General features: G+C 42.8%; 1 protein-coding gene across 1 annotated transcript in view; it reads left to right on the top strand.

Moving 5' to 3' along the window:
• LOC119176107 (vesicle-fusing ATPase 1) overlaps positions 1 to 27,617 on the top strand; it is a 71,712-nt gene extending 44,095 nt beyond the window's left edge. The window contains exons 10-21 of the mRNA XM_037427249.2: positions 838 to 980; positions 3,127 to 3,326; positions 3,423 to 3,497; positions 3,575 to 3,928; positions 5,720 to 5,815; positions 6,536 to 6,692; positions 14,669 to 14,802; positions 21,401 to 21,467; positions 21,595 to 21,674; positions 23,993 to 24,189; positions 24,519 to 24,570; positions 26,643 to 27,617. Of these exons, the coding sequence (XP_037283146.1) occupies positions 838 to 980; positions 3,127 to 3,326; positions 3,423 to 3,497; positions 3,575 to 3,928; positions 5,720 to 5,815; positions 6,536 to 6,692; positions 14,669 to 14,802; positions 21,401 to 21,467; positions 21,595 to 21,674; positions 23,993 to 24,189; positions 24,519 to 24,570; positions 26,643 to 26,714 (1,627 nt within the window). The 3' untranslated portion in view covers positions 26,715 to 27,617. The remainder of the gene's footprint in view (positions 1 to 837; positions 981 to 3,126; positions 3,327 to 3,422; positions 3,498 to 3,574; positions 3,929 to 5,719; positions 5,816 to 6,535; positions 6,693 to 14,668; positions 14,803 to 21,400; positions 21,468 to 21,594; positions 21,675 to 23,992; positions 24,190 to 24,518; positions 24,571 to 26,642) is intronic.
• The last annotated feature ends 329 nt before the right edge of the window (positions 27,618 to 27,946 follow it).

The raw sequence follows: 27,946 nt of genomic DNA, 5'->3' as shown, positions 1-27,946 counted from the left end.
ATATATATGTTTCTTGAGTGAGGCTGAATAAGCTCCCCATTTTTTTGCCGATCTATGGCTGTGACGGTATGCCCTGCTGCATCTTGCTTCCCCTGTAGTACATGTACTTTGTTAGGCTTCACTACCTTCCTTCTGGTTGCTTTCCTACCCCTGCACCTTGTAAGCTGGTAGGCATCACTTCTTACTGAGCTAAATAAGGCCAGAGTGCTTCAGAAAAAGCTAATAAGGGACCTTGATAATATTCAAACTGCAAAATGTCAATTTGAAATTGCTGTCTGTCAGTCAAGTTAGTGCAGAACAAAGCTGGTCCGCACCACACACTCGCGCAGCTAGGCAGCTTGTATTTTAGTGCTATCGTGCTCATGGCAAATGCTGTGCTATGTAGCAACGTACCGCTTCCTCCATGTAGTGCAGATACCACAATCACCACAGATTGCTGCCACAAACCTCTCGCTGGCTGACAATTGTTGTGCTCTGATTGGTCCCTCTAGGTGGTGTACCTATAATAGCATGGTGACATGAGAGGACGCACATGTTTTCACACAAATTAGAACCTAACACATCACAAAAACGAAAATCTCCAAAGTGACTACACGCAGCAGCGTAGCCGCCAGCGATCTAGTGGGGATGAAAGCAGAGAGAAAGTAGTAAAGGTGGGCAATAACTGCTTATAACTCTGCTTATACTTGAAGGAGTCACAAAACTTTTGTGGCTGGACAATTGAGTCCACAAGTGAGGCATGTCCGATCACTTTTAGAAATATGTTTCAGAGCCCTTGGAAGGTTTTTTTTTTATTTCACATGTTAAATGTTCTATATTATTACTTTTTTTCACCAGGAAAATGGTTCGTCAGTCTATCATCAATCCTGACTGGGATTTTAATAAAATGGGCATTGGAGGCTTGGACAAAGAGTTCAGTGCTATATTCAGAAGAGCATTTGCCTCAAGAGTGTTTCCACCTGAAGTTATTGAACAGCTTGGTGAGTTTGAAAGAACACTTCAGTCTTTGCAAGAATCTAATCATGCTGATGATGAATGACAAGTTTGACCATTACAGTAATGCTACATTACAGTAGGCTCTCACTAAATGTAGCCTGAAGGGATCAGGAAAATGTGTTGCATTTAACAGGATATTCATGTGTTGAGTCGCACTACTGGCAGTTATTGCATTTAAGCAGCAGCTTCATTTAAAATATTTTCATTCACTGCGAGTCTATTGTAGCCCATAAGTATATAGTGCCTGTCCAGTCAGCACTTTGATGTAAGTAAGGCAGCAGTAGAAGTTGTGACTGAGCACCCCTTTACCTTCTTATTGGCCATACTGTTCAACCCTTTCAGGGTCAGTGACTTAAATTATCCGCTAATATCCTCAAGATGATCGGAGACAAACATCTACGTCATCGCTTATATGTTTAAAAAATTTGCCTTCTGCAATTGTTTTTCTACCTTTTTTGTGACCTGTCACAGTGGTCTAGTGGTTATAGTGCTCAACTGCTGATCTGCAGATAGCGGGCTCGAATCACAGTTGTCGCGGCTGCATTTTCAGTGGAGGTGGAAATGCTTGAGGCAATGGCGGAGCCATCCACCAGAGCGTCTCATAATGATATCATGGTTTTGGGACATTAAACTCCAACAATGATGATGTTTGGGATGTGCTACCATGATGCGGGAATACATAAAATTTTTTGTTGCAGCGATGCGTCTCCATTCCTCTTTTTTATGCTTTACCACAGCGGTGCGTTGGCTAGTTTCAGTTTTGTTCTTTGGCCGGTGCCCGCTTGTTGCACCCCCAAGACCACTGGCTTTCTGTTTTATAATCTTTCAAAAGGTGACTAATTTGTTACTCTCTCGTTTATGGCTCCCCAGTAGGTGATTACGCCTGTCTCTGTGCAGACACTCACTGACTGAAACGATGCCACTGTGGTTTCATTTTTATGTTTTTGGGAACTGACAAAAACTGCTTCCGTTACATTGACAATGAGGCATATGATTATTATTGGTTTCGAAAATTTTTTTTTTTTTGACGTGTTGATAACTAGTTTTCTTCAGTGTGCTCACCTGTGCAGTTTGCTTGTACTATGGAAGTGCGTGCAGGTTTCTCTGCTGCGAGTTAATCTAGCGACGATTCCTCCGAATTTCTGATCAACTGAAAAATTAGAATCTTATTCAGTAAATGTCGGGCCATCGTATGAGGGGTTACTCATGAATTTAGACTCGTGTGCTGACTGGATCAAAAGCGACTTGTCTCTCTCAGTGTTTCCACTTGACGTCCCTTTGTGTGCATATTTTGTATGTCTGTGAACTACATGAAAGTTTATTGGTAGGCATAATTTTTTTAACGTCATATAGTTTTTCTTTATAATTTATGTTGTGTTTACTCGTGAATAATCCATGTGTATGTAACAAGATGAATGATTTTGTGGTCACCTTTTGGTCATCCTAAAAGAATTATGACAGTTGTTTTCTGAATTATATTCACCTGAAGAGTTCAAATCAGCATTAAAAAAAACTACCTTGATGGGTTGCATTTGATAAAAACATTCGACCCTATAATGCCTGAATTGTGAAACTGCCGAGCAAAATAAAAATTGTGTTCATTTTCTAGCTTTAAATAGCAACCTTTAAATGATTTAGCAGTTAAACGATCTAGAATGCAACTTTAATGCGTACTTTTATGTATGTCGCAAATTTTCCATATGCCACAGAAGCGAGGATCTTGCAACAAAAAACGTACTTGAGAACTGTGTAATATCTGTGCTACCTCTTGAGTGTGTACACACAAAATCAACAAAACTAATGAAGGCAGAACTTATGTCACCAAGGCGAGAAAAAATGAAATGAGAGCTGTTACACATACTTTGCGCTCTCCACCATCAGCTCCAAAACAATTGATTCTAGCTTGCAATACCTTAGACAAGACAGCGCTAGATTTTTGATGATGAGAGCTACATGCCCTGTTAGTACTTGACAGCCGGAATTAAAAGTGGCTTGCATTTCGCGACTTACTTGCTCGAAGTTTTTCAGTATGTGGGGAATTTGCAACATAGTAAAGGGTTAAACGGTTGTTGTGGTCTTGTCTACAAATTTATGAACATTTTTTCTTTCCTCGTGGTTCTGTGCTTGCAGACCTGAAGCATGTCCGTGGCATCCTTTTGTATGGACCACCTGGTACTGGAAAGACGTTGATGGCTCGTCAGATTGGTAAAATGCTGAATGGACGAGAACCGAAGATAGTAAATGGACCTCAGATATTGAACAAATATGTTGGCGAGTCTGAAGCAAACATTCGGCGTCTTTTTGAAGATGCAGAGGAGGAAGAAAAAAAAGTACGCACACTGACTTCTGTACCCCTTTTAATTTAGCTCGCTCACATCAAACTGTTTTTTTTTCTTACACTCTTCTTTCTTACTCTTCTGTTTCAGTTAGGGGCCAACAGTGGTCTTCACATTATAATTTTCGATGAAATCGACGCAATATGCAAGCAGCGAGGCTCTGTGGTAAGGCCTGTAGAAAATGCAATGAATACTGACTTCACATATTGAAGTGTCTTCACATGTGTTATGTTTGTGTCCAGGCTGGAAACACAGGTGTTCATGACACTGTAGTGAACCAGCTGCTGTCCAAAATAGATGGTGTGGAATCATTGAACAACATTCTGGTGATTGGTATGACCAATCGTCGAGACATGATAGACGAGGCACTGACACGACCAGGTCGTCTTGAGGTGCAAATGGAGATTGGACTCCCCGATGAACATGGTCGGCTCCAGATTCTGAATATCCACACAGCACAGATGCGTAATCATCGCAAGATGGCTCCTGATGTGGACTTGGATGAGCTGGCTGTCCTTACTAAAAACTTTTCGGGTGCTGAGCTAGAAGGCTTAGTGCGTGCAGCACAGTCAACTGCTATGAACCGCCTCATCAAGGTGAGTCTACTTTGTTTGCTCTATTCACTAACAGCTCCGCATTCTTGCATTTCTCCTACATTCCAAATTTGAATTTCTATTTTGTAATTATTGTTAATGCCCGCAATCAATATTGCCAATGCTTCATATTATTCTGCAAATAAATGCATTCTTTGACAAATCACAGTCATATTGTAGTTTCCATGTGCATGTCAGTCTATCTTTAAAACTTACATTTGACATCTCTCTCGCATCTTGTGAAAGCTGCATTGTCTGGTGCCTGTCCCATCGCGGTGGTCTAGTGGCTAAGGCACTCTGCTGCTGACTCGCAGGTCGCAGGATTGGATATTGGTAGCGGCAGCCGTGTTATCGATGGAGGCAAAAATGCTTGAGGCCTGTGTGATTAGATTTAGGTGCATGTTTAGAAACACCAGGGGGTCGAAATGTTTGGAGCTCTCCACTACGGCGTCTCTCATAATCATGTGGTGGTTTTGGAACGTTAAACCAACACATTTCAAATCAAGTGTCGGGTGCCTGGGAAAGGCACTGTCATTGCTCTGTGCAGGGATGTAGAAAAGAGCTAGTTTCACCTTCCTTTTGCCAACTTTCTCAAAAGCTGGATGTTTCCAGATTTGTCATAGAGGTGAATTCATTCATGCTTTGCGAATGTGTATTCTCCTTACAGTAGACTCTTGATAATTCAAACTCTGATAATTCATACTTTCGGTTAATTCAAACAAAATAAAATTTTTTGATTGGCTCTTGTATTCTTTCAACGTATTTAAAAGCCTCTTAATTCAAACTCCATCATTTGGTTAATTCGTACTTTTTGTGGTTCTATAACAGAAAATATCTGCTGCTTTCTCCCTACTATTTAAAAATTTGTGTGCTTAAATAATCTCAACTGTCTAAAAATGAAAAGTAAGCACCTGAGGCTTTCGAGGAAAAAACTTTGTAAGTAAACGAGTGTTTGAAACGAAGCACACATATAGTAAACCGCAATGCTTCTCAACTGGTATAGAAAGCTTTGCGACTCGCTCTCTGGATTTCGTGCCGACCTGTTGTGCCCCCACGATCTCCGACGACAGCGCAGCTCTGGCCAACTGGCTCGCCCTGCGCCATCTCCTGCCGCCGACTAGAGCTCTTCCTGAGTGGTGCCTCGTCCTCGGACTCCTGCGACTGTGTCCATCTTTCCTATCTCCTCCTTACTTCCGCAGTTTCCTGTGGTTCGCTGCCCCTGCACCTCGCTCTCTCCTTCCTCTCTCTATATCTTTACCCTTTAATCCTATTCTTTTAATCCTTCCTTTACCCCACCCCCTCGTGAGCTACTGTTGAGGTGTCCTCCCCCTAAGAGACAGTTACGGGGCTCACTTTTCTCTTCTTTTCTCTTTAAGAGTCGTATCAGAAAGCACATACTTATAGCAATGAAGCAGTTTGCAGTTCACGATTTCTTTAAAAGGTCTTATCAGCATTAATGGCCAATAAATTGTGGATTTCACACCTCTGCTTTCTGTTTGCTGTATGCAGTTGGGAATTCAAAACACTCAAAAATTTTTAAATGTGATAAAATCAATGCCCAATCATAATGTGTGGTGTCACCTCACCCAGAGTCATCTATCTGAGAACTTCTGATAATTCAAACTCTTGATAATTCAAACTAAATTCAGAGGTCCCTTTGAGTTTGAATTATTGAGAGTCGACTGTATTAAGTTTCCTGTACTTTCTCTCGGAAACATTTGCAGAATAGATTTTCTCAGAAATGTTTTTCTATATTGGGTAAGAATAACAGAGTTCCATATGTTCTTAATTCAGGCAGGAAGCAAAGTTGAACTTGATCCAGAAGCCGCAGAGAAGCTTCTTGTTACTCGAGCCGACTTCATGAATGCACTGGAGAATGATGTAAAGCCGGTAAGTGTCTGGTGTTGGTGAAGGGGAGATGAGAATAAAAATGTTTTTTATTTATTATATTATATTTATGAATATTACCGTGCATGTGTATCACAGAAGAGAGATTTCAAATACATCAACAGATTACATATATACCAACAGATTTCAATAATATCTCATTTAGACAGGAAGAAATGGCAAGTTTTCATATTATAATTGGGTATTTTTTTAGGATTTATGGTAACTTACAAATCAAAGTGTTAGTTTTCAAAAATACGTGGTTCTTCTAAATGGTCCACCCTACAGGCTGAAGCAAGCTAAATGTCAATAGAGATATTTCTTCCTTGATCAGAAACAATTTTCAGACAAATAATTATAATTCTATTAAGGTTGCGAAGAAAAAAAAAGCTTTAGCCTTTAGTTCAAGTGATGCAATAAAGAGTAATACTAAGTTTGTTTAAATATGTTCTCGGGAACTTCCTCAAAACTTCCATAAGGCACATTTACTTTGCAAAAATAACAAAGCCAGGAAAATATCATTCCAAGTATAAAAACATTTGTAATTTAATCTATTGAATTTTTAAGAAAAAGAAAGGGTATTTTGTCATAACATAATATTTTTCTGGAGCATAATTTTGACCATAAATACCTCGGAATAGTAATTTCCGGAAGCCAGGCTGTATCAAGACCCTCATCACTCTTTATCTAAGGCTTGTATGTGTTGCTTGGTATAACTTGCAGGCATTCGGAACCAGTACTGAAGAGATTGAACAGCTGGTGTGCAAAGGTGTTACCACATGGGGACCAAAGATAAGTGCCATACTGGAAGATGGAGATTTGTTCATCCAGCAGGCACGATCTCCAGAGTCGAGAGGTCTGGTCACAATCCTTCTCGAAGGTGAGCACTTTACATGCAATTTGGAAGTAACTTTCTTTTTCATCATCTTCAAACACAATAAAAACAAGTAGTGCAGTACAAATTGCAAATTGCTTCATCCCCGCAAGGGCGCCTGTGTACGCAGGCATTTGGTGTGTAGAGACACCATGAACCCGAGCTAACGGGGGGGTTTCGACTCCCTCCCACGCCTAGCCGTGCGTGGCTTTGCCGTGTCTGGGGAAAAGGGGATCCTGGGGGTTGAGCCGATGCCGGCTGATTGGACCTTTAAGGCCCCCCGGCAGAGGCAACACACCTCTTTGGGCCGGACTTCACGCAGACGGCACCCCTGGGCTGACCCACCCAGAGGAAATCGGCAGTCGCCTTTTTCTATCTCTCTCTCCTACGACTTTGTCTTTATCTGTCACTTTTAGTCTGTCCTCTTCTTACTTCCATTTCTTCCTGGCACCAAGGGTTAACCTTCTGTGTTCACCCCACCTTGGGATGCCTCACATCAGGTTATAGTGGCGGTGTACAGCTGGCTCATGCAAGCAATTTCTTCAAGTCTTGCAGCGTCCCCTCATTGGGCTCGGTGGTGGGTGGCTGCCACTGCCACTGAACACACTCTATATTTTATGGCCAAAAACTTCCAACCCTCTACTGATCGCTCCGTGAAGAGGGCGCGCACCGAAGCAAGCTTTCAGCTATTCCAACTAAACAAAAACAACTTTCCACGCTACCACGTTATCCACAGTGACTCACCAGCAAAACCTGTCAGAAAACTTTCACCGTTCTTAGTTTCAAGGTGCCTAATAGACACACGTGGAACAGGGTAGAAAGCTACAAAAATGGGCAGTGGTGACCTCCTCGTTGAAGTTCGAGACAAGGAACAATATGATAAACTATCCAGTTTGAAGACTTTTGGTGATGTCCCCATCACTGTTTCAGCACATCGTTCGATGAACACAGTCCAAGGAGTCGTATCGGAGGATGACCTAGTTGACTTGACAGATGCCAAACTTCTTGATGGCTGGAAAGAAGAGAATGTAATTAATGTACAGAGAATCAAGATGAAGTGAAATGAAAAAGAGACTTCAACAAAACATATAATCGTTACCTTTGGCTCCAGCATCCTTCCCGAAACACTCACAACTAGGTACACATAGCTTCGTGTTCGACCATACATACCTAACCTGCGACGATGCTTTCAATGTCAGAGATATGGCCACGGCTCGTAAAGCTGTCGTGGCCGACAAACTTGTTCACAATGTGGAGTTTCGGGTCACACCTCCGTTACTTGCACAGAACCTGCACACTGCGTCAACTGTGATGGAAATCGTGCCTTATACTCACGGTCATGTCTATTCTGGAAGAAAGAAAAAAAACGGTCACCACGTTGAAGGTGAAGGAAAACATCTTGTTTAAGAAAGCAAGAAGAAGGGTCTCGCCATTCTATAGCCCAAAATCATATGATGATGCGGCGCGTCTGTGGGTAGCGTCCCACCAGCCCTCGCCACTGCTTCGGCCTGCGCAGAGCGAGCTGTCTGCTGTGGCCCCTGCCCCCAAGGCGGCAGTAGTCCAGTCTACTCCGCCTACATACGAATAGAGATCAGAGATCCCTGGGTCTTCAGGTCTCAGGGCTTCCCCTCATCAGGCGAGGCCTAAACTTCGAACAACCGGCTCGCACGTGCGGGCATCCAGCGCCTCCGAGAAGGCAATGGATACGTCAGTACCCTTGGTGCCGAGGGAGCGGTGTGGCTTCTTGGAGCGCCCCAGGAAAAAAAAAAAAACAGATAATGGGGCCTGGTGACGGCCCTGTTACTTAAATTCAAACTTCTCGCCTGAACAGCCACTCGCTCTTCGTACACACAGCACTACTTTACTTTCACCATGAACACTCAAATTTTACATTGGAACGTCAGGGGCCTTCTAAGGAATCTTGACAATGTCCAAGAACTGTTATACAAACACTCGCCAAAAGTGTTGTGTATACAAGAAACACCTAAAACCAAGACACACCAACTTTCTATGCAGCTACATTATTTTTCGAAAGGACCGTAATGATGCCATGACACCATCCGAAGGTGTAGCAATTATAGTAAATCAAGGGATCGCATGCACACACTTACAACTCGAAACGTCCGTTGAGGCAGTGGCTGTTTGAGCTGTTTTTTTTTTTTTGATAAACTGATCACAGTTTTCACTATTTACATTCCCCCAAGCTGTCAGCTGTAAAAACACGATTTACAATCTTTAATTGATGAACTTCCAGAACCTTACCTTCTCCTTGGAGACTTGAGTGCACATAGCAAGCTATGGGGTGACTCTCGTTGCGACGCATGAGGTCGACTGATTGAACAGTTCCTCCTCTCGTCAAGTGCATGTTTCTTGAATCGAAAAGAACCAACCTATTATAATCTCGCTAACAAATCCAATTCTTCCATAGACCTAAGCATAGTATCTCCGCCCCTTGTGCTTCTACTCCAGCGGAAACTCATCAGTAATCCCTACGGAAGTGACCACTTTCCCGTAGTTCTGAGCACAATTACAGCAACTGAGTGTTCACCATGGGTTTTAAATGACTCACAAACGGAGTCGACTGGGAACAGTTTTATACCATCACTCGTTTAGGTTGAAATGATATATGTACTTTGAGCATCGATGCTGCTGTCAATTACTTCACAGCGTTCTTGATGCTGCAACGAAATGCATCCCACAAACGAATGGACACCCTGAAAAACGACGTGTGCCGTGGTGGAACTCTGAATGCCGAAACGCGCATAAACAGCAAAACAAAGCATGGAGGTTGCTTCTGAACTCACGGACAGTCAAAAATCTTGACAGCTTTAGGAAAATGAAGTCTCATGGCAGGAGAAAGCGTCGGCAGGCCAGAAGAGAAAGCTGGCAGAAGTTTTTATCAGAAATCAATTCATAAACACAAGAGGCTAAAGTCTGGAGCATGGTTGGTAGGGTAGGAGGAAGAAAAGTGCACTCACTCCCACTTGTAAACACACAGGGTGACACCTTGGAAGATCAGGCAAACTTCCTTGGTGCACACCTCGAACGGGTGTCAAGCTCGTCACATTATACTGATGCTTTTCAAAAATACAGAACAAGAATAGAAAAGCAGAAACCCGAACACAAATGTTCGGGTTTCTGAGCTCCAAACATCACTTAACTCCTGCAGTAATTCAGCCCCAGGTTCTGACCGAGTGGTGTATGAAATGTTAAAAAGTCTACCAATCAAAACACAAAAAACCTTACTTTGCTTGTACAATGCTATCTGGTTCTCTGGCGCTATCCCTGCTTCCTGGAAAGAGGCTGTTGTTATTCCCATTTTGAAACATGGCGAGGACCCTTCTTCAGTTTCGAGTTATAGGCCTATTACACTTACAAGCTGCTTATGCAAACTTCTCGAAAAAATGATAAACTGCTGACTTGTTCATTTCCTTGAAACGAACATTTTGCTCAACCCATTACAGTGCGGGTTTCGAGAGGGTAGATCCACAACCGATCATCTTGTTCGAATCGAGGCACAGATCAGAGGCGCTTTTGTCCACAAACAATATTTTCTCTCTGTGTTCCTCGATACCGAAAAGGCCTATGATATGGCATGGCGGAAGTTTGGAATATTAAGAGACATGTCCCATCTTGGCGTGCGTGGCATAATGCTTAGTATAATCGAAAGTTACTTGTCAAATCGGACATTTCCGCATTTGTGTGAGCAGCGTTCTCTCTCAAACATTTGTCCAAGAAACAGGTGTGCCGCAAGGTGGTGTACTTTGTTGCACACCTTTTATTATCAAAATGAGTGCCTTGCGCTTGTCCATTCCTCGCAATATGTTTTATTGTATATATGTCGATGACGTCCAGCTTGGTTTCAAGTCTTGTAATCTGGCCATGTGTGAGCGGCAGGTTCAGCTTGGTTTGAACGAAGTCTCCAATTGGGCAGAAGAAAACGGGTTCCGACTGAATGCGCAGAAAAGCACGTGTGTCTTGTTCTCGAAGAAGAAAGGCATTCATTCCGAACCGGATATTCGACTGAATGGGCAACGTCTTTCTGTTAATACCGAACAAAAATTCTTAGGCCTAATCTTGGACACCAAGCTAACCTTCATACCACACATCAAATATTTAAAAAACAAATGCATAAAAGCTATGAACCTTCTAAAAGTGTTGTCACACACTACGTGAGGAAGTGAAAAGAAGTTTTTAATGAATTTGTATAAAAGCCTCATACGTACCCGCCTAGATTATGGGGCAATAGCATATCAGTCTGCGACACCTACTGCCCTTAAAATACTTGACCCTGTTCATCATCTAAGCATCCGTCTCTCCACAGGTGCTTTTCGCACTAGCCCCGTGGAAAGCCTGTACGTGGAAGCGAACGAATACTCTCAGGTCGCGGGTTCGGATCCCGGCTGCGGCGGCTGCATTTCCGATGGAGGCGGAAATGTTGTAGGCCCGTGTGCTCAGATTTGGGTGCACGTTAAAGAACCCCAGGTGGTCGAAATTTCCGGAGCCCTCCACTACGGCGTCTCTCATAATCATATGGTGGTTTTGGGACGTTAAACTACACATATCAATCAATCGAATCGAACGAATGGTCACTCCACCTACAGAGATGTTTCATGTCTTTTAAATATTATCTTAATGTAAATGCAGACAAGGATCACCCACCACATTCCACAATTAATGACATGTCAAGCCTTGCTTTGTTTGAGAAATGGCCTTCTATGAGACAGCCCTACTCACTCTTTGCGAGGGGCCTAGCGAAGGAAACCGGTGTGCTACTTGAACACCGTTTGATGGCTCCCGCTGTATGCCTGCCACCCTGGCGATGGCAGGCGATAGATTGCAATGTGTCTTTCTTAGAGGTTACGAAGCATGCACCAATTGCCCATATCCAGACATACTTCCTAGAACTACAACAGAAATACACATGTCCAGAGTTCTTTACAGATGCTTCAAAGTCGGACACTTCTGTCTCGTATACAGCTGTCAGCCCATTCTTTTCCGAAACTGGCGTTCTGCACCCTGATTCAAGCATTCTCACCGGCGAAGCTTATGCGATACTTGCGGTCATTAAACACATTAAGCAAATAAAACTACAGAAGGCAATAATATGTACAGATTCCCTAAGCGTAGTAAAAGCCCTGAAAATTCTTAAAAAGCAGAAAAGCCTTGTCCTTGTCTCGCTCTATTCGCTCTTATGCACAGTCTACTCATCTAAGCAGCATGCTGTAGTCTGCTGGGTGCCAGGACACCGCGACATTCTAGGCAATGTTCTGGTGGACCAGCTCGCTGGATCTGTCAACAAAACCACTTCCAATACGTTGATATCAGTTCCTCCACTCGACCTGAAACCTTTTCTAAAACGAAAGCTCAGGGGTTATTGGCAGAGCACATGGGACGCACACATAGGTAATAAACTGCATGTCATCATGCCACAACTTGGTCATTGGCCGCCAGTATCAAAATCACGCCACACAGAAGTAATCCTTACAAGGTTAAAAACAGGACATACACACACAACGCATTCATTTCTTTTGTCTGGGGGCAATCCACCTTTGTGTGATAGATGCGGAGAAGCACTCACCGTACCTCACATCCTAATCCACTGTAAAGAATTAGACACACTGCGAAGACAACACTTTCCGTTACCTTACCGACTACAGATACTACTTCATTCTGCAATGTTCGTCGGTAGGGAACCACTTTTTACTCATAAATCATTGTTGGCTTTTTTAAGAGAAGTTCGTACTTTTCATATCATATATGCGGGCATTCCGTAGCACGACCTCTTCAGAGAGGTTTCTGCTGCGGTTAGTACACAAAACAAAGCAGTTGCCTCACGGCCCTTGCACCCAAGGGTGTGAACGATTGAGGCACTTGTGCTAATTCTATATATATGTCCACCATCGTTTTTATTATCACAAACTGTTGTCATCCATTACCACCACACACTTTCACGGCATGGTCATGATTTTATTACTTCTATGTTTTTACCCGCCTTAGCGCGAGAAATTTTATGGCCCCTGTACAGCTGCTTATCACAATCATTGTCCATATCTCTAGTAAGAGTAACTGGCGCTCTTTGGCCATGAAATAGCCCTTGTGCCACGAAACATCAAACATAATCATTAATTTCTTCATAAAAATTAAGCATAAAAAATTTCTAAATAGGACTGTATGAAAGGTGATTTAAACTGACAGGAAGCCTGTCTTCCTTTTTACCCTTATCTCTAGTTGCTGCTTGCTTTTTGAATTTATATTTTGCATAACTGCCTTCTGAGATGCAGATGATAATTACCAACTAACAAAAAAAAATCTCAACGTGTCATGCTTTGATTGTTTTTGTGGCACATGGACGGAACAAAAGCGACATAAACTAGCGATGTACTTGCAACAATTTTACTTGGGAAAAAATTGCACATGTATTTGTGCTATTGACACAGAAGTCATTAACTACACATGCATAAATATGTCATCTTTTTATTGGAAAGTTGTGTGGCAGCAAATTTTTGCAAAGCTACAATTTTCCTAATGTGTCCAAGCCTCCATGTCAGTTTTACATTTTGCCCTGCAGAGAGTTTTTATTCTACTACCACGAACTTCAATGTGGCCATTATAGAAAGTGTTTGCCATTTACGTTTGTTTTGCCCTGTGGGTGCAACACATTCATAAAGTTCAGATATGCTATCTACATTCTGGCAGGGTGGATGTGTAGACCAGTAGCTGACATTTGCCGTCAGAGCGTGGTGAGCTCAGGTTCAAACCACGTCGTGCCTAGAAAATGTTTTGTTCTATTCATTTATTTCTTTATAATGATGATCGTCTCAAGTGACAAAGGGACAGACAGTGACTGCTTATGGACAGAGCATAGACAGAGACAGAGTATTGACATTTTTCCTATTTTTTTATTTAGTCCGCATAAAAGTGCTTACACACTTCAAAAGCTTGGGATGTATGGTTTGCTTTGCTTTAAAAATTTATCCATAGAGTATTACAAATTATTTCAGATACCTACCAGCTGTACAAACTTGTCGTGAAGTTCAGAAATTAAGGCTTGTTCAACCACTTTTTCAATGTTGTGTCATGTTTTATGCAAAATAGATTCTATTCACAGAATTATTGTGGGACAGGATCGACAATAATGAAGACAAAAAATCCGTACAGGAGAGAACATGTCATGGTACCTGTGATACCAATTTGCATATATGCACGACGCTAAAGAAAAGACGTCTTGCTTTGGGCGAATTTAGTCCGAGAGCTTTCTCTGAAGAAATTGTCGTACCAAGGTGAAAAGTTCGTGAACAAGGAGTGTCACTGGAGCCAACGTTTTGACAAGCGGGCTTGTCTTCTTGAGCGCTGCAATTGCTTTCCTTGGTGCTTGTATGTACCGCACACATTCATGTAAAGGCCCCGTTTTTTTCCCCACGATTTTGATCAAGTGCGGCTCTTCCGAGAACGTGTGAAATTTTTGTTCGATTTTCTATTTATGTGTGCAAAATCTTATTCAGTCAGGTCATACAGAACTCGCAGATGGCGCTGCGTGATGAAGCCGCAAAATGCCAATTGCCATTTGGTGGCTGCCACAAAATGCGCTGTACGCAAGGTGCGACGACGTTGCCGTTTGCTGGGGACATTTTTTTATTTTTTAAAATTTTGGACCGACAAGTTAGGAGGAGTGGCCCTTTGTGGAGTGTTTAATATGCTTTGTACCCTCTCCTCCAACCCAAATAAAGGAGGTGGAGATGGTGACCCTCAAAAGTATGGAAGGCTCTTATCTATGTCATGCTTTGTTACAGATTGTAGCCATGTGTGCAGATTGTAGGCTGTAAATCGTGTTGCCACTGCTGATTATGCACACCTCAGTGAATAGGGCTGTAATGGTTTTCCTCAAATGGGCCATTTTAATAGATACAAAATGGTAAACACATTAAAAAAAGCAGCCTATGGATGCGTAATATTTTGTGTGTGTGTGTGTGTGTGTGCAGGTGCACCCAATTCTGGCAAAACTGCACTGGCGGCGAAAATCGCGCTGCGGTCAGAGTTTCCATTTATAAAGCTCTGTGGTCCTGATGGAATGGTGGGTTACACAGAGACTGCTAAATGCCAGCTTATCAAGAAGGTAAGCTGTCTTACACTTTAAAATACATTTTATATTTTGATTTTTTTATTACAAGAAATAAAGCACATAATTGTGCTAGACAGTGCTATTTCACTAATTTTGGTCGCTGAATGCACACACTTGGAAAAGTGGAGAGCATCAAACCTTCAAGATCTGGGGCAGTTTGTACAAACATTTCATATGAAGTATAATTGGTTCAGTATTGTTCTTAAATGTTTTTAAGAAGGCCCGAATTCACACAGCTATCTTGAGTCATAGACCATTATTGTGATACTTCGATAAAATGAAGGCCAAACGCAAGGTAAACAAGGCTTTTCTTTTTTGACTGAAGCACTAGCTCATTCAGGCTCATATTTCGTGATTGACACTCCTAGTGCCACGTTGGCTTTTGCTTTAGAGGAGAACGGATCAAGTTTTTTCGCCAACGCCTGCACTTGCCATTCGTGAATTGGAATATCAGATCTCGATTTAGTTGGTTAATCCTAATGAGGCCAAAACTGTGTGCACTTGCTGAGGATAGACAGAAGGAACAGCACCTGTTTCTTCTGTCTGTCCTGGTCACTGTTTCTGCCTTGCTTGTCATTCTCCTATCGCAGAAAGTGAACTTAATTCGCAGGGTATGGTCCCTTCCTTGGTTCCCAATCTGCTGTAGCATGCACATGTTGCACGCAGTGGCTTTCTTTTTCTTGTGTGTGTGTTTGTGTGTGTCCACTTAAGCTTACCTCAAGGCCGGGCTTGCGAAGCTCTCGCATGTGCAGGTGGCTGCCGCCGTTTCCTCACACATCATTTCCTGTGTCGCTTTGTGTGACGTAGGAAGGGAAAGATGGAAGCTTGCAATGAAAAAAATCTGTAAACAGTGCTTGTTTGCTAGAGTTGATGGGATGTGTGATGTAGAATCTCGAAAGTCCAATCAGTGTAGTGGCTACGTGTCCCCCATTCCTCAACCCACTACTCAGTACACACTGAAAACTAAATTTGATGATATACCCCAACAGTAATCATGTGTATCGTTCCTTTGTTCTGGCCGTTGCATTGTTCGTCATTTCGCCATCGCAGTGACCTGTGTTTTGGTCACTGATTACGTTTCGGCCGCTGTGAAAACCTTATGACGCTGACGCAGCCTAGAAAGGGCTTGGGCCAAGATTGGATGGAACACGACTGACTGTTGCTGGGAGCCCACCAGTCATGCAAGCACCTGCTGAGAAATGACACTGGTTGACAACCAGCAGCAGTGGTAATTAGCATGAGTCACCAAGTGGCCGACAGTGAGGCTGGCAGTGAGTCCACTCAAGGGGCCAGAGCCTTGTACGTTGTGGTGGGATCTTTTCCCTGTGGCAGGGCATCGCCAGAGGCTAGATCCGGATCAGCAGCGGCACTGGCCAGTCTGTTTGAATACCCTGGCTGTCTCCACAACATGTTACTGCGTATTACGCAATGTTCTTACAGGCATCTGGTGTGTCGTCGTGATTCTTCTTACAGAAGCTCACCATCAAAACTTCTTTTTGGCGAGTTTGTTAATTGTAGGGTGATTCGGTGGGCAGCTGGTGAGAAGCTCACGAGCTGTCCACCTGCCGAGACCCCAAAGGCACCATCCATCAGGAACTTGGCCACAGAGAAAGTGGCCAGTGTTCTCATGCAAGCACTCGCACCCAAGTTGCCTAACAGTGCTGGCCCACTCTGATAAGCCCCAATAGGAAGAGGCTTGTGACTTCAGGCCATACCTGTTCCCTGGGCCTAGGGGGACATGAGAGTGACAGTGCTCCCTCGACCAAGTGATGCTGCACCTCGTCCACTTGCACAAGTTCATCAAGACGCTTTGTGGCAAGGACGTTGTGTTTGTGAAGATCAAGCTGCCCCGCTAGGTTGGCTGGGTGATGATGCAGTCATGCTGTGGCTGCAACTTCATGCTGAAGTGAAGCAATTAGAAAACCCCAACTAAAAGTTGTATTTTGAAACCTAATGTTTCAAAGCCAGACTGGCTCATTCTTCAGGGGTGAGGGGTGCGGCGCATAAATACGGTTGCTTGCTTTGCGTGAGAGGCTTGCCGCGGCCTGTGGCAAACCCTGGCAGAGGGAGGGCAATGTCTCCGTGGAGCAGTTGATGTTCCCTGCTTTCTGCTGAATGTGCCAGGATTCGAGGAGGAGTCGTTGGCGGGTGTTCCTTTCTTTTTCCAGAGTCATTGCGTCCTCCTGGTGGATGTGGTGGTCAAACCGCTCGCGTTATTCTGCTACTGCACTCTTGTGGCTGTTCAGTCGACGAAGGTCGTTCTTGTCCTGCCGCATCCTTTCATGGAAGTTCTTTGTTTCCCCAATATAGGAAACGGGGCAGTTGGCACCCTGGATTTAGTATACGACGCCTCTGCAAACAAATGCTTTTGTGTAGCCGTTGGCACCGAGGTGAACTGTATGTCAGGCTCACAGAGTTCAGCCATGCAAGCAAGTTGTCGATCTCGCCAGATTTCACCACACAGAAGCAACCGTCCACGTAGTGCACAAACGTCTTGGGTTTGAGGTCAAACACAGAGTGCCCTGCCCCGCTGCGGTGGTCTAGTGGCTAAGGTACTCTGGTGCTGACCCGCAGGTCGCCGGTTCGAATCCCGGCTATGGCGGCTGCATTTCTAATGGAGGCAAAAATGTACTAGGCCCTTGTGCTCAGATTTGGGTGCACGTTAAAGAACTCCAGGTGGTCGAAATTTTCGGAGCCCTCCACTATGGCGCCTCTCATAATCATATAGTGGTTTTGGGACGTTAAACCTCTCATATCAATCAATCAGAGAGCGCCCGCTTTTCAGCGTCCTCCATCACAAGCTCAGCCATTGTGGCCAGGCAGGCTTCTGCTGAGTGTTTACCTTTGAACTTCATGCTGGTTCTGGAAAATTGGGAGAGTTACCACAGCTACCGGCAGTTCTTTGCCGTGCTGCAGCTGATCGGGTTGTAAAACGAGAGAAACAGTTTTGTCTGCCTGCTCGAGCTCATCAGGCACATTAGGCTATCCAGGTGAATCACGCCGTGAAGGCTGTGTGGCATGGCTCATTTGAGTGGCCATGTTGCGCAGGGTCTAGGAGGAGATTTAGGCAACCACAACGAGCAGTGACTGCCTTATTCTCAACGCCAGCTTTGCTGACTGCAGTGACCGCAGCATCAGCATCTTGCAGACATGAGCAACATTTCTCGCTGCGTGTGTGATATTGGTGTCTAGTGACACCCACGTGTCGTTCGTAGCCTGGAAAGGAACGTTGCGATGTGTACTGCAATTTTGCTGTGGAGATAATGATGCTCTCGGTAATGCCCTATTAACGAACTCCACAGCTTGGTACCTCTGCCATATAGGCCTATAAAATCGCATTAAGTTCCTAATGTTTTAAGATTTAATGCCGTTGGCTTGGTGCCACTCAGGCAAATCAAATGGCATCTGCCTTAATGCTATTAGTCACCTAATGCCTTAGCTAGAACCTGTTTGACTAAGAAATGCTTACTCTCAACACCAAAGCTTGCTCACTGCAGTACACGTAAAACATTTGAAATGTCATGTACCATGTCAAAAATATTTTTTATACAAGGCGTTTGACATTTATTCAGATATGGCATATTATTTCCCAGTTGCACTATAGTGAAATACACTGTAGAATTGCAACGGCTTCTGGATGACAGGCACTGCGTGGGATTTCTAGGCTTCAGGTTCAACTTCCAATGACCAAAGTTGCTGTGATCATTTGCAATTCTTTAAAAAACAGGAACGAACCCAAGCTAATGGCACCAGAGTATCCTTATGCATATTACTATCCCTGAATGCTGGTTGGAGGTGTAAAAATACGGGTTTATATTTTATTGTTGCCAGAAAATTGTTCGTTATAATCGTCACTGTTTTTGACATCACATGGTAAAGTGCCATTAAATATAGACGTGGTCTAGCTCCACTTAAAAAAATTAAATGTCATCTAGGAACTTAGTGCCTTAACTACTGAATGTCATTTCTTGTGCCCCTGTGGCATGGGTATTGTTTAACTGTGTTACGTCGGTTCACTGTGTGTCATTTTGCTGGCCTGTTCATGTCACTTATGGCTGTGCCTGCACGAAATGCACAACTTGCTGCAGTGAAGCCATGCTGCCAACCGGCATTGTTACATTGAGTGAAGAGGCGATAGACAACTGTGGAAACTCAGTAGACCTGAGAGCTGGGTTAGTTGGCAAGATGTCATTTTAACATATGGTGTAGTAGCGTGAATTCGACGGGGCACATAAGACAAGAAGAAACACGACATTCGCTACACTGGCAACCAATTTTATTTCAGAAACAGCACTTCATATATATAACCCAAATCCCTAGCGACACAGAGAAGAAGTACATACTTTGAATCATTGTCAAAAAATATTTGAGAGCAGCAGTAACAGTCATGTCCAGAAAAAATGAACGAAAGCTTCTACCAATAAATTATCAGGCTAAAAAATGCTGGGTACGAAAGACGCATGCTGTGTAGGTCAGCCAACAAATTGATTGGTCACGTACGCAACAACTTTCTGAAAACAATGACAAGTAATGAAAACAGAAAAAAAGATAGTGTCAGTTTCTCATGCGCTCAAGATTGCCCATAAACTTAAAAAACGTAGGTACAGTCGAAACTCGCATTAACAAAATCGCCGGGAAAACCAAAAAATTTCGTTTTCGCGAGAATTTCGTTGCCACGAGTATGAGACATAAAAACAGTGATATGGTCAGCAGAACGAAAATTTCTTGCCAGAAGTCAGTCAACTTACTTTGCCAACCCTTGCAACAACTTCAAAGCTCTCCCTTCGCACTGGAAAAAGTGGTTCATTGCTACGTCGTCGTCATGTGCGCCGAAGGAGCGAAGGGTGTCCAGCGCATCCAAAACAACCTGCGGGTTGGGTTTCTCCGCGTGAATTTCTCCACGTCAAGCTTTTCTCAGGCGCCAATTGTAACTTCATTTCGATTTCGCCACCAGTTCCAGTCTTCTCTTCGTCGTTTTGATTGATTCCAACTGTTGGTGTTCCTTCGGCCTGTTGAGCTCGTCCGACGGGGCCATCTGTACTCCAGCATGATCATTTGCCATCGCCTGCTGCAGTGTGGCCAGGCTTGTTGCCAGACACAGACCCCATCGCCGATTTAAGTAAACAAAAATGGCGGTACCCACGCTAGCGCGGCAAAAGCAGACGTTTACAAATTTTGAGTGCACATAACACGCATACGAGCATATTTTCTACAGTTAACCTTTGGCGGGAGGGTAAACTAAGGCCTGCACCGTGGTAGAAAATTTGTTAATGCGGGATCGCTGTCCAAAAACATTTCGTTGCCGCGAGATACGTAATACATAAGCTTCTATGTACGTTCGCCAGGGATCCGGAAATATTTCATTGCTGCAGGGATTTCGTACTCGCGGGGTTTCGTTATTGCGGGTTTCAACTGTAATTGATTTGGTCTAGTAGTTTTTTCAACACCAAACAAGCTTAATAAAATATGTTCCAAACTGGACCGAAAAGTTTCCATAGCAGAAAAAAATGTTGCTGATGGTTGTACAATAAATCACACAACAAAGTTTGTTAAATGTATCCTGGTGGTTGTGTATTGCTTGCCGCTATCATGTGGAAAGATATACATCGGCCAGACGGGACGTTGTTTGTACACCCGACTTTAAGAACATAAACGATCATCGGCAACTAATATCCATTCTCACATAAAGGCATGCTGTTCTCAGTGTGGCTGCTTGCCACTGTTCGGTGATACAATTGTAGTCTTCCGTCATGGGAACCAGCTAACCAGAGAAATGGTCGAAGTCTTCCTCTATAAATAAAAGAAAAGATAGCTGCATTAGTCAGTCATCAGTTTCGTTAAGTAACCGAGAAGCCAGCTTCTTCGAAGGACTAATATTGAAGTTAGTGTTTGCTTGTGTCATATTGTCCTTCATGTTTTTTCAATTCTGTTTCATGCACCTGTAAATTCATGCCAAAGGTTTTTGGTTTTATAATAAACTGCTTTGTTATTTCTTGTTTTATCTAAAAGTGTCTACACATAACTGCCGTATACTATTGCTTGAAGTTCGTATTTGCACGGGTCTTCTTTCCTTATTTTTATTTCAATTCTGTTTCAGGCACGTTTAAACCCACGCCAATGTTCTTAATGATACCCAGTGCTGTCATTTGTTATATATCATCTAAAGATGTCTAAGCTTATCTGTCGTGCACTATCACTTGAGTGTGCACAATAGGTTTTTTAACAATGATTCAATGTTCGTAGTTTTTTTCTCTGTTACTAGGAATTTGAGTTATGTATATGAAGTGCTGCTTCTGAAATAAAATTAGTTGTGACTGTAGCGAGCGTCGTGTTTCTTCTTGTCCTATGTGGCCCGTCGAATTTGCGCTACTAAACCATATGTTAAAACTGTGGAAACGCTGTCTGCTCCTTGTTCTGCTGTTTTTACAGAAAGTTCCATTGTTTGCTTCTAATTATACTGTAGCAAAAATAATTTTGCTGTTAAACATTTGTGTAAATCATCCCTGGTTGACAGAAACTGAAATAGAATGGCACTTTGCAAACCTTAATACTACTCGTCTATTGACAAGGTGAAAATGTTTTTTTTTTTCAGGTGTTTGATGATGCCTACAAGTCTCAGCAAAGCTGCATATTGGTAGACAACATTGAACGCTTATTGGGTAAGCTACTATTCGTATAGCTATCTTAAAAATGCAGGCACCTTTCTTTCACTAGATTGTTCCAAGAAAATCTATTTCATTGTTTTGAATCCCTAAACTTCCCTTGGTGGGATATTTGCATTGACAGATTACGGCCCCATTGGACCAAGATATTCAAACCTGGTGCTGCAAGCACTTCTGGTTCTTCTGCAGAGGGATCCTCCAAAGGTATTATTTGCTGCTGGTGAAGTCGTTTTGTTTATGTTAAAAAAGTTGCTTTGTCTAGTGTTCGCTAGAGCTGTGGCCATATATTGAATGTTTCTGGAAGTTAGTCTGTAACTGTGGACTTTAAACTTAAGTAGAGAATTTTTTAAAGGAATGCTAAAAAACTTTTTTGATGTAGTCCTCGAACGACCTCACTCTCAAAGTTTGTCTCACGAATCGATAGGTTCAAAAATTTTGGAATTAGTCCAGCATGAGCAGAGTTACGAAAACTTATCACACACTAAGTTTTCTCTCGTCCCGACAAGAACGCTGGAATTCGCACAGGGGGGCGGTCGTACGGGGGGAAAGAAGTTACGTCACTACAAGTCCAGACCCTGAGCACGCATTATAATGCAATTGCTTTCTCCCATTGCGATTCCTATGTGTTAGTGTGTAATGTACTCTCGTGTAATGTTGCCAGACTACAGAAAATGATGCTGGCACATGGCGGCACCCAATGGCAAGAACTGCATCTGATCTAAACGCTGCTCATGATTTGTCAGAAATTGGCTAATGGCCTGCTGTCTGCTGTTTGACAACAAGGAGCAGGTGCCGGCAGCTCCCAAGCAGAGGCCTCCATATTAAAACAGGGCACCTGAGCAATCGCAATTTCGTGCTCCGCTCGAAATTGCGAATTCGTGCTGCACAGGACTATAATATATGGCTTAGCTGTTTTACAGCGAAAGCTGTTATGAGATCACTTTTCGGGTCACACGCAGTTGTTGTCCGCTGCCGTTGCTGCCGGTGTTCGTAACCACATTGTGCAAAATTTGAAAAAAAAAAAAAAAACAACTTTGCACCAATGACACAGTGGGGCTTGAACCTGGGTCCACTGCGTGCCACCATATTCTACCACTGAATCATGCCAGTGCTTATAACTTGTTTCAAACTTGCCTTAGGCAGTCATGACCTAGCACCAACAGCACAGTGGGGCTCGAACCCAGGTTCGCTGGGTGCCAGCCTAGTATTCTACCACTGAGCTGCACCGGTGCTTGTGACTTGTGGTCAAACTTGCCTTAGGCAGGCTTGATGTCGGGAAAGCAATCGCGTTAATACGACTTATAAAGCGTTCTACAGCAGCGAAAGAACAACCAGTCCTCGCACAATGAAAGTAGTGTTATGAGTGGGCCATCTAATGCTCCAAATCATCACAAAAGCTTGTTCTTGTTCCCCTATTAACTGTGGCGCACACCCACTTCAGCCATAATTCCTCATCGTCGTCGGCCACTGCATGGACAATTGGCACAAAATTCCTTGCAAGTGTTTAGCGGATACCATGCTTCTCAGAATAATGACAAAAAATTGCATAGCGAATGCCGGCCTACTATCCAAAAGTTCATTAACATTGCCTTAGTGGGTACCAAGCAAGTGTGCTTGCAGTAGTTACCCAATGAGTGTTTGAAAAGGCTCTGAAAGGCTGCTCTTCTAGCTTTCGCTGTGATTGTGCTGTGCCTACCACGCAGGCCTGGTGTTTTAACAGTGCCTGCTTTCCATAGGATGTGTTTTTTCACCAAGCACAAGGGGTGGTTCATGATCATTTAAGCTGTAAACATTATATGTAAAAGATCTATGACAAGTTCGGAGCAGACATGATGTTATGAACATAGTCATTTTTATATTCTCTGAGGCGTCGGGGCGCCCGGCTTGCTCTTCCGCACTTTTCCTTCGCTCTCTTTATACATATATAACAAGAGAAGGTAATTCATTTTCTTGATACGTACGCATACATTCCTTATTTATTTCGCACAAGAGCCATGTAACTGCTGCAATCCTGCGATTTCGTTCTCAATGCGACCATGGCACCAGACTCCCTACTTGTCACTGCCCCATGATTCGAATCTTAAAAGCTTGAAAGGAAAAGGACCATACATATATAGTCCTCTTTGAAATAGCTGCAAGATAGGAAGGATGGCCGACACTCCGTTGGCGGTGATTAAGAACCTAAGCCAAGCTCTAAAAATATTATCCCGCGCCCGTGTCAGAGGGTGTTCTGCCCCCCATGAAGCAGCCCGGAGAGGGCTTGGGTCCCCCAGTCCCGTACTCTCCACCTATGGTTTTGAGCATATTACACTTTCTTTGAATTGGTGCTGCAGTATCTTTTAATTGTTCAGTTTTTGCTGCACTATGTATTATCTATGTACATAACAGATATAAATGTTGTAAAGATGTTTGTAGCTTACAACATAGACATGAAGTTCTGTTGCGCAGATTTCTTAGAAAACTCGGCCTGCACTGCAAAGCACTCACTGTGGAGGTGCAAGTGTGGTCTGTCCCCATTGCAGGGCCGCAAGCTGCTCGTCCTTTGCACGAGCAGCCTGAAGGGAGTGCTGGATGAGATGGGTCTCAGCCCTTCATTCACAGCTATTCTGCGGGTGCCAAACCTGTCCCTGCCCCAGCATGTCCTGGCTGTACTTGAGGATGTTGACTGCTTCTCAAAGGCCGAGCTTGACCAGATTGCCAAGCATCTGGGAGGACGCAGGCTAGTGGAACTCTTTTTTTTTTTTCCTCTGCTTGAAGATTATCAAGTGGGCACCAGACAGTGGTATTAGGCATAAGGCTAGCTGTCTGCTGTTAGCACTGTCTCGGTAATTTCGAGTTTGTTGCACTGAATTCGATGATGCATTAAGCACAGCGAAGTATGCAACCGTTTGATTGGCAGTACAGCTCATATTGACCACATTTTTAAAGGGTAACTCACTGCATTGTAGTCACACCGGCCAAATTTTCCAAATTTGCTGAAAAGTTTGTGGCTTTGGGTTTAGGCTGAATTTTGTTGACATTGGGATTTTTTTTTTTTGTCTTTGCCAGGATCTGGATAGGAGTCAAGAAGCTCCTGGCATATGTAGACATGGCTCGTCAGGTAATATTTTTTTACATTTTGTGAAGTGTTTGTCTTTTTTTATTAAAGGGGTGCTGCAACATTTTTTCAAATAATCGTCAAAGGGTCATATTAAAACAGTTTATTGCCTGATGAATGTACTGCTGCAAAATTGTTTAGAATCTGTCAAGTATGAGCAGAGTTACAGGGATTTGTTGCTCGCTTTAAGCACTTTCTCTTTCCTCTCGTACCAACGAGTGCACTAAAACCTATGCAGGGGGATGAGTTACAAGGGAGGCAAAAAAAAATGCGTCCGCTCATCAGCAGGTATCATGACCTTGAGCACTTCTTTTTCGTCAATCGCGCAACTTGCTTTTGATGTGATCACGAGTGCAGGCAGATGGCAGCATATCGCTGGGGCAATGGTAACTATGCAGTTCATGATGCTCAAATCACCCCCATAGCCGTATACTTTGGGTTTATGGCATCATTTGTTGAGAGGAGAGGGAATGATTTTTAGTGGACTTCAAGAAATAATTGCAACTTCCAAGCCGCCTGCTGCGCTTTAATGTTTAGTTCACGTATTCTCAAGAGCCACGACTGCAGATAAGCGATGTTTTCTAACCATGTTTGAATAAGTGCTGCATGCCACTTTAGGTTTGTGCATATATTTGATGTTCAATGTGAAAATAGGAGTCCCTTTTTGCTATTTAAGCACATTTAAAGTTGTTGAATATTCATTTGTTTTAAGGAATAAGAACAGCTGTTCAGTTTACAGCATTAAAGAGTGATTCAAGTGAAGAGGTTTTTCTAAATAGTTCTGCTGCATGGGAATTGCAGTTGTTGCAAAGACTCTCATGCATTCCTGAGCGAACACGTAGAGAAAACGGCTTGTGCGCAACAGTGACTTTTACTTGTGCCCAACATTATTCAAGCTATTGCTTGATTGTTCACCAAGGAAACAAATTAAAAAATTGGGGATGCCGTCCACGATGCGATTGTGATCGCTATCCACATTTGTCAACGTGATTTTTGGAGGGCAACTGCGCTCTTTTGAGGGCCCGCAGCCAACGCTGAATCACACGTAGTGGTAAACACTAATAAGCCTTCTAGCCCTCGGGTCGTACTCTATGCTGCGCAATATGCTTATGATGGCAGTGCAGACTGCACTGTCTGATGTCGGTTGTTGGTGGACGCCGTTTTCACTCTTTTGTGTCACATATTTGCTTTGCTTCACGCTCGGTACACTTTGAAGATTATCCGTATTGACCGGGTTTTGGCCACGTATGACCAAATTAACAAGAGTTTGATGCCAAATAGCAATACATATGCTTGTTGGGACTGGAGAACTTGTCCAAATTATCCGATTTTTCAAGTTACCAAGGGCTCAGTCAACGAGCTTTCATTAAATGAACCACACACTGACGTGGTCGTTATTATTTTGTGGCTGACTGTGCACATATCTGTAGTTAGGCATGAAGTGAGCACACTATAACTATTTTTTTGTCGTGAAAGTAGAGAAACTAAACACGTGAAAGTAAGTAATGAAGCAAAATGTGTAATTTTGTAAAAAAACTTGGGATTTTCGACTCTCATCTTCCTTAAAACAGGGTTGAAATTTGTGGAGCCCTCTTTTATGATGTCTATCATGATTATACTGTAGTGGTTTGGGATGTAAAACTCCAGATAATAGTATTAATAAATTATAAATTATTATTATTAGTTGTATTAATATGACTAGTAGTTCTGAACTGTATTAAATATTGTTCAGAACTACTGATCACGGCCAAGTTTGGGGTGTGCCTATAATGCACGGAAATAAAAAAACCTGATGTCTCTCGACCAAAATGAGGTGTGCCTGTTATGTGAGTGCGCCTGTTTTACGAGTGAATAATTATTGATATACATTAATCATTAAAACACATTGATTGGAAGTGAGAACTAACATGAAAAAATCATTTTTGTAGCCTATATTAGTTATTAGCATTTTTTTTTCGATATTATTAAGAAACATTTTGGGAGTGTTTGTCATATCTAGATTTGGCTGTATTTTCACATCAAACAGTTGAACAGGCTGAGTAGAAATGATCACTGACAAAATGCTGTTGGTTCAGACCACTTCCCAATACAGAGTTACCAAGTTCATCTGCAAGCTTGAAGAAGAAGGAGCACTTGAGCTCAAGTGAAGCATTGCTTGTTCCAAGTGGTCGACGGACACCGCGCTGTGTCACCTCTATGCAGCTCGCCTCACTCCAGCTTACCCAGCTGCATGTCCTCATCTGGTGGCAGCCAGCTAATTTTGCTCTTTTTTGCTGTGTCCACCTCTTAATTCCTAAGACGTGCATTATCCTTCCACATTGCTTTAATATATCTTTACGTATGCAAGTTACAAATTTAAATTCAAAAATATATATAGATAATCAATACAGATAAAGGTGATTTTGCTACAGATGTTGTGATATTATTCTTGCACGAAAAAAGAGGATGTCATTACTTTATTTATGGTAAGCACTTGAAGCAGTAATTGCTTCATCTTTCTTTTTTTTTAGAATTTTCTATTCAATTCCCCTGATTTGTCTTCTAGGAAGTTTGCACGTCTTGTGGGCAGTAAGAACTTTATTGCCGAAAGGTAGTTTCTCACCATTGCCACCTCTTTTTTGTATTATGGTAGACAAGGGAGAAAAAAAAAAGTTCTTCCTATGACTATGTATTCTATCTTGAGTCCAGACATCTGCTTTGACAAACCAACCTTTTATGGTGATTTTGAGGGATTTTTCTTTTCATAAAGGGTGTGAGCTCATAAGACTTCCATTTTAACTACTTTCACAAGACATTGTGTACCTGTATGTGTATGAAGCCTTTTTTTTAATAGTGTTGGTAAATATTTAACTGTGTTGTAATTTTGGAAGTTGTTTTGAACGTAATGTTCCGTTGTCTGTGCTGCACGGTTTATATTCGCGATTGAAACTGTCCTGACGCACTGGCTGTCACATTGACAAGTTATGAAGTCAAACTTCAGTATGTTGAACCTCAAGCAAATCAGAGTAATATAGCATAATAAAAAGTTAGTGTATATCATTATGAGCAAATATAGTATCTCAATTGCCATTCCAATGTGAGGGGCTGCAGTGGCGGAACATAAGAATGTAGTGCATGAATGCTGAACATGAGAGTGCTGCTCTCTGATGTCAGTTTCATGCACTTTGCCTTTTCAGTATAGCCATCGTATTCTGAGTAAACCAGTTTGCTTGTGTACCCATCGCCACTGCCAGTTGCCACCTAAAGGGGACATTCAGATCGAAACAGTGTTATAAGGAAAAGTAGTTTATTTGCCACATACAGTTTCAAGCAGTTTTTGATGAGGTACTTCACATACTGTTAGGTCTGAACATTTGGTACACCAAATGCTGAGGGCTGA

The sequence above is a fragment of the Rhipicephalus microplus genome, chromosome X, assembly GCF_043290135.1.
Source record: "Rhipicephalus microplus isolate Deutch F79 chromosome X, USDA_Rmic, whole genome shotgun sequence".
Taxonomy (NCBI): Eukaryota; Metazoa; Arthropoda; class Arachnida; order Ixodida; family Ixodidae; genus Rhipicephalus; species Rhipicephalus microplus.
Note: the sequence above shows the minus strand (reverse complement) of the source record. Positions and strands in the feature narration are given on the sequence as shown.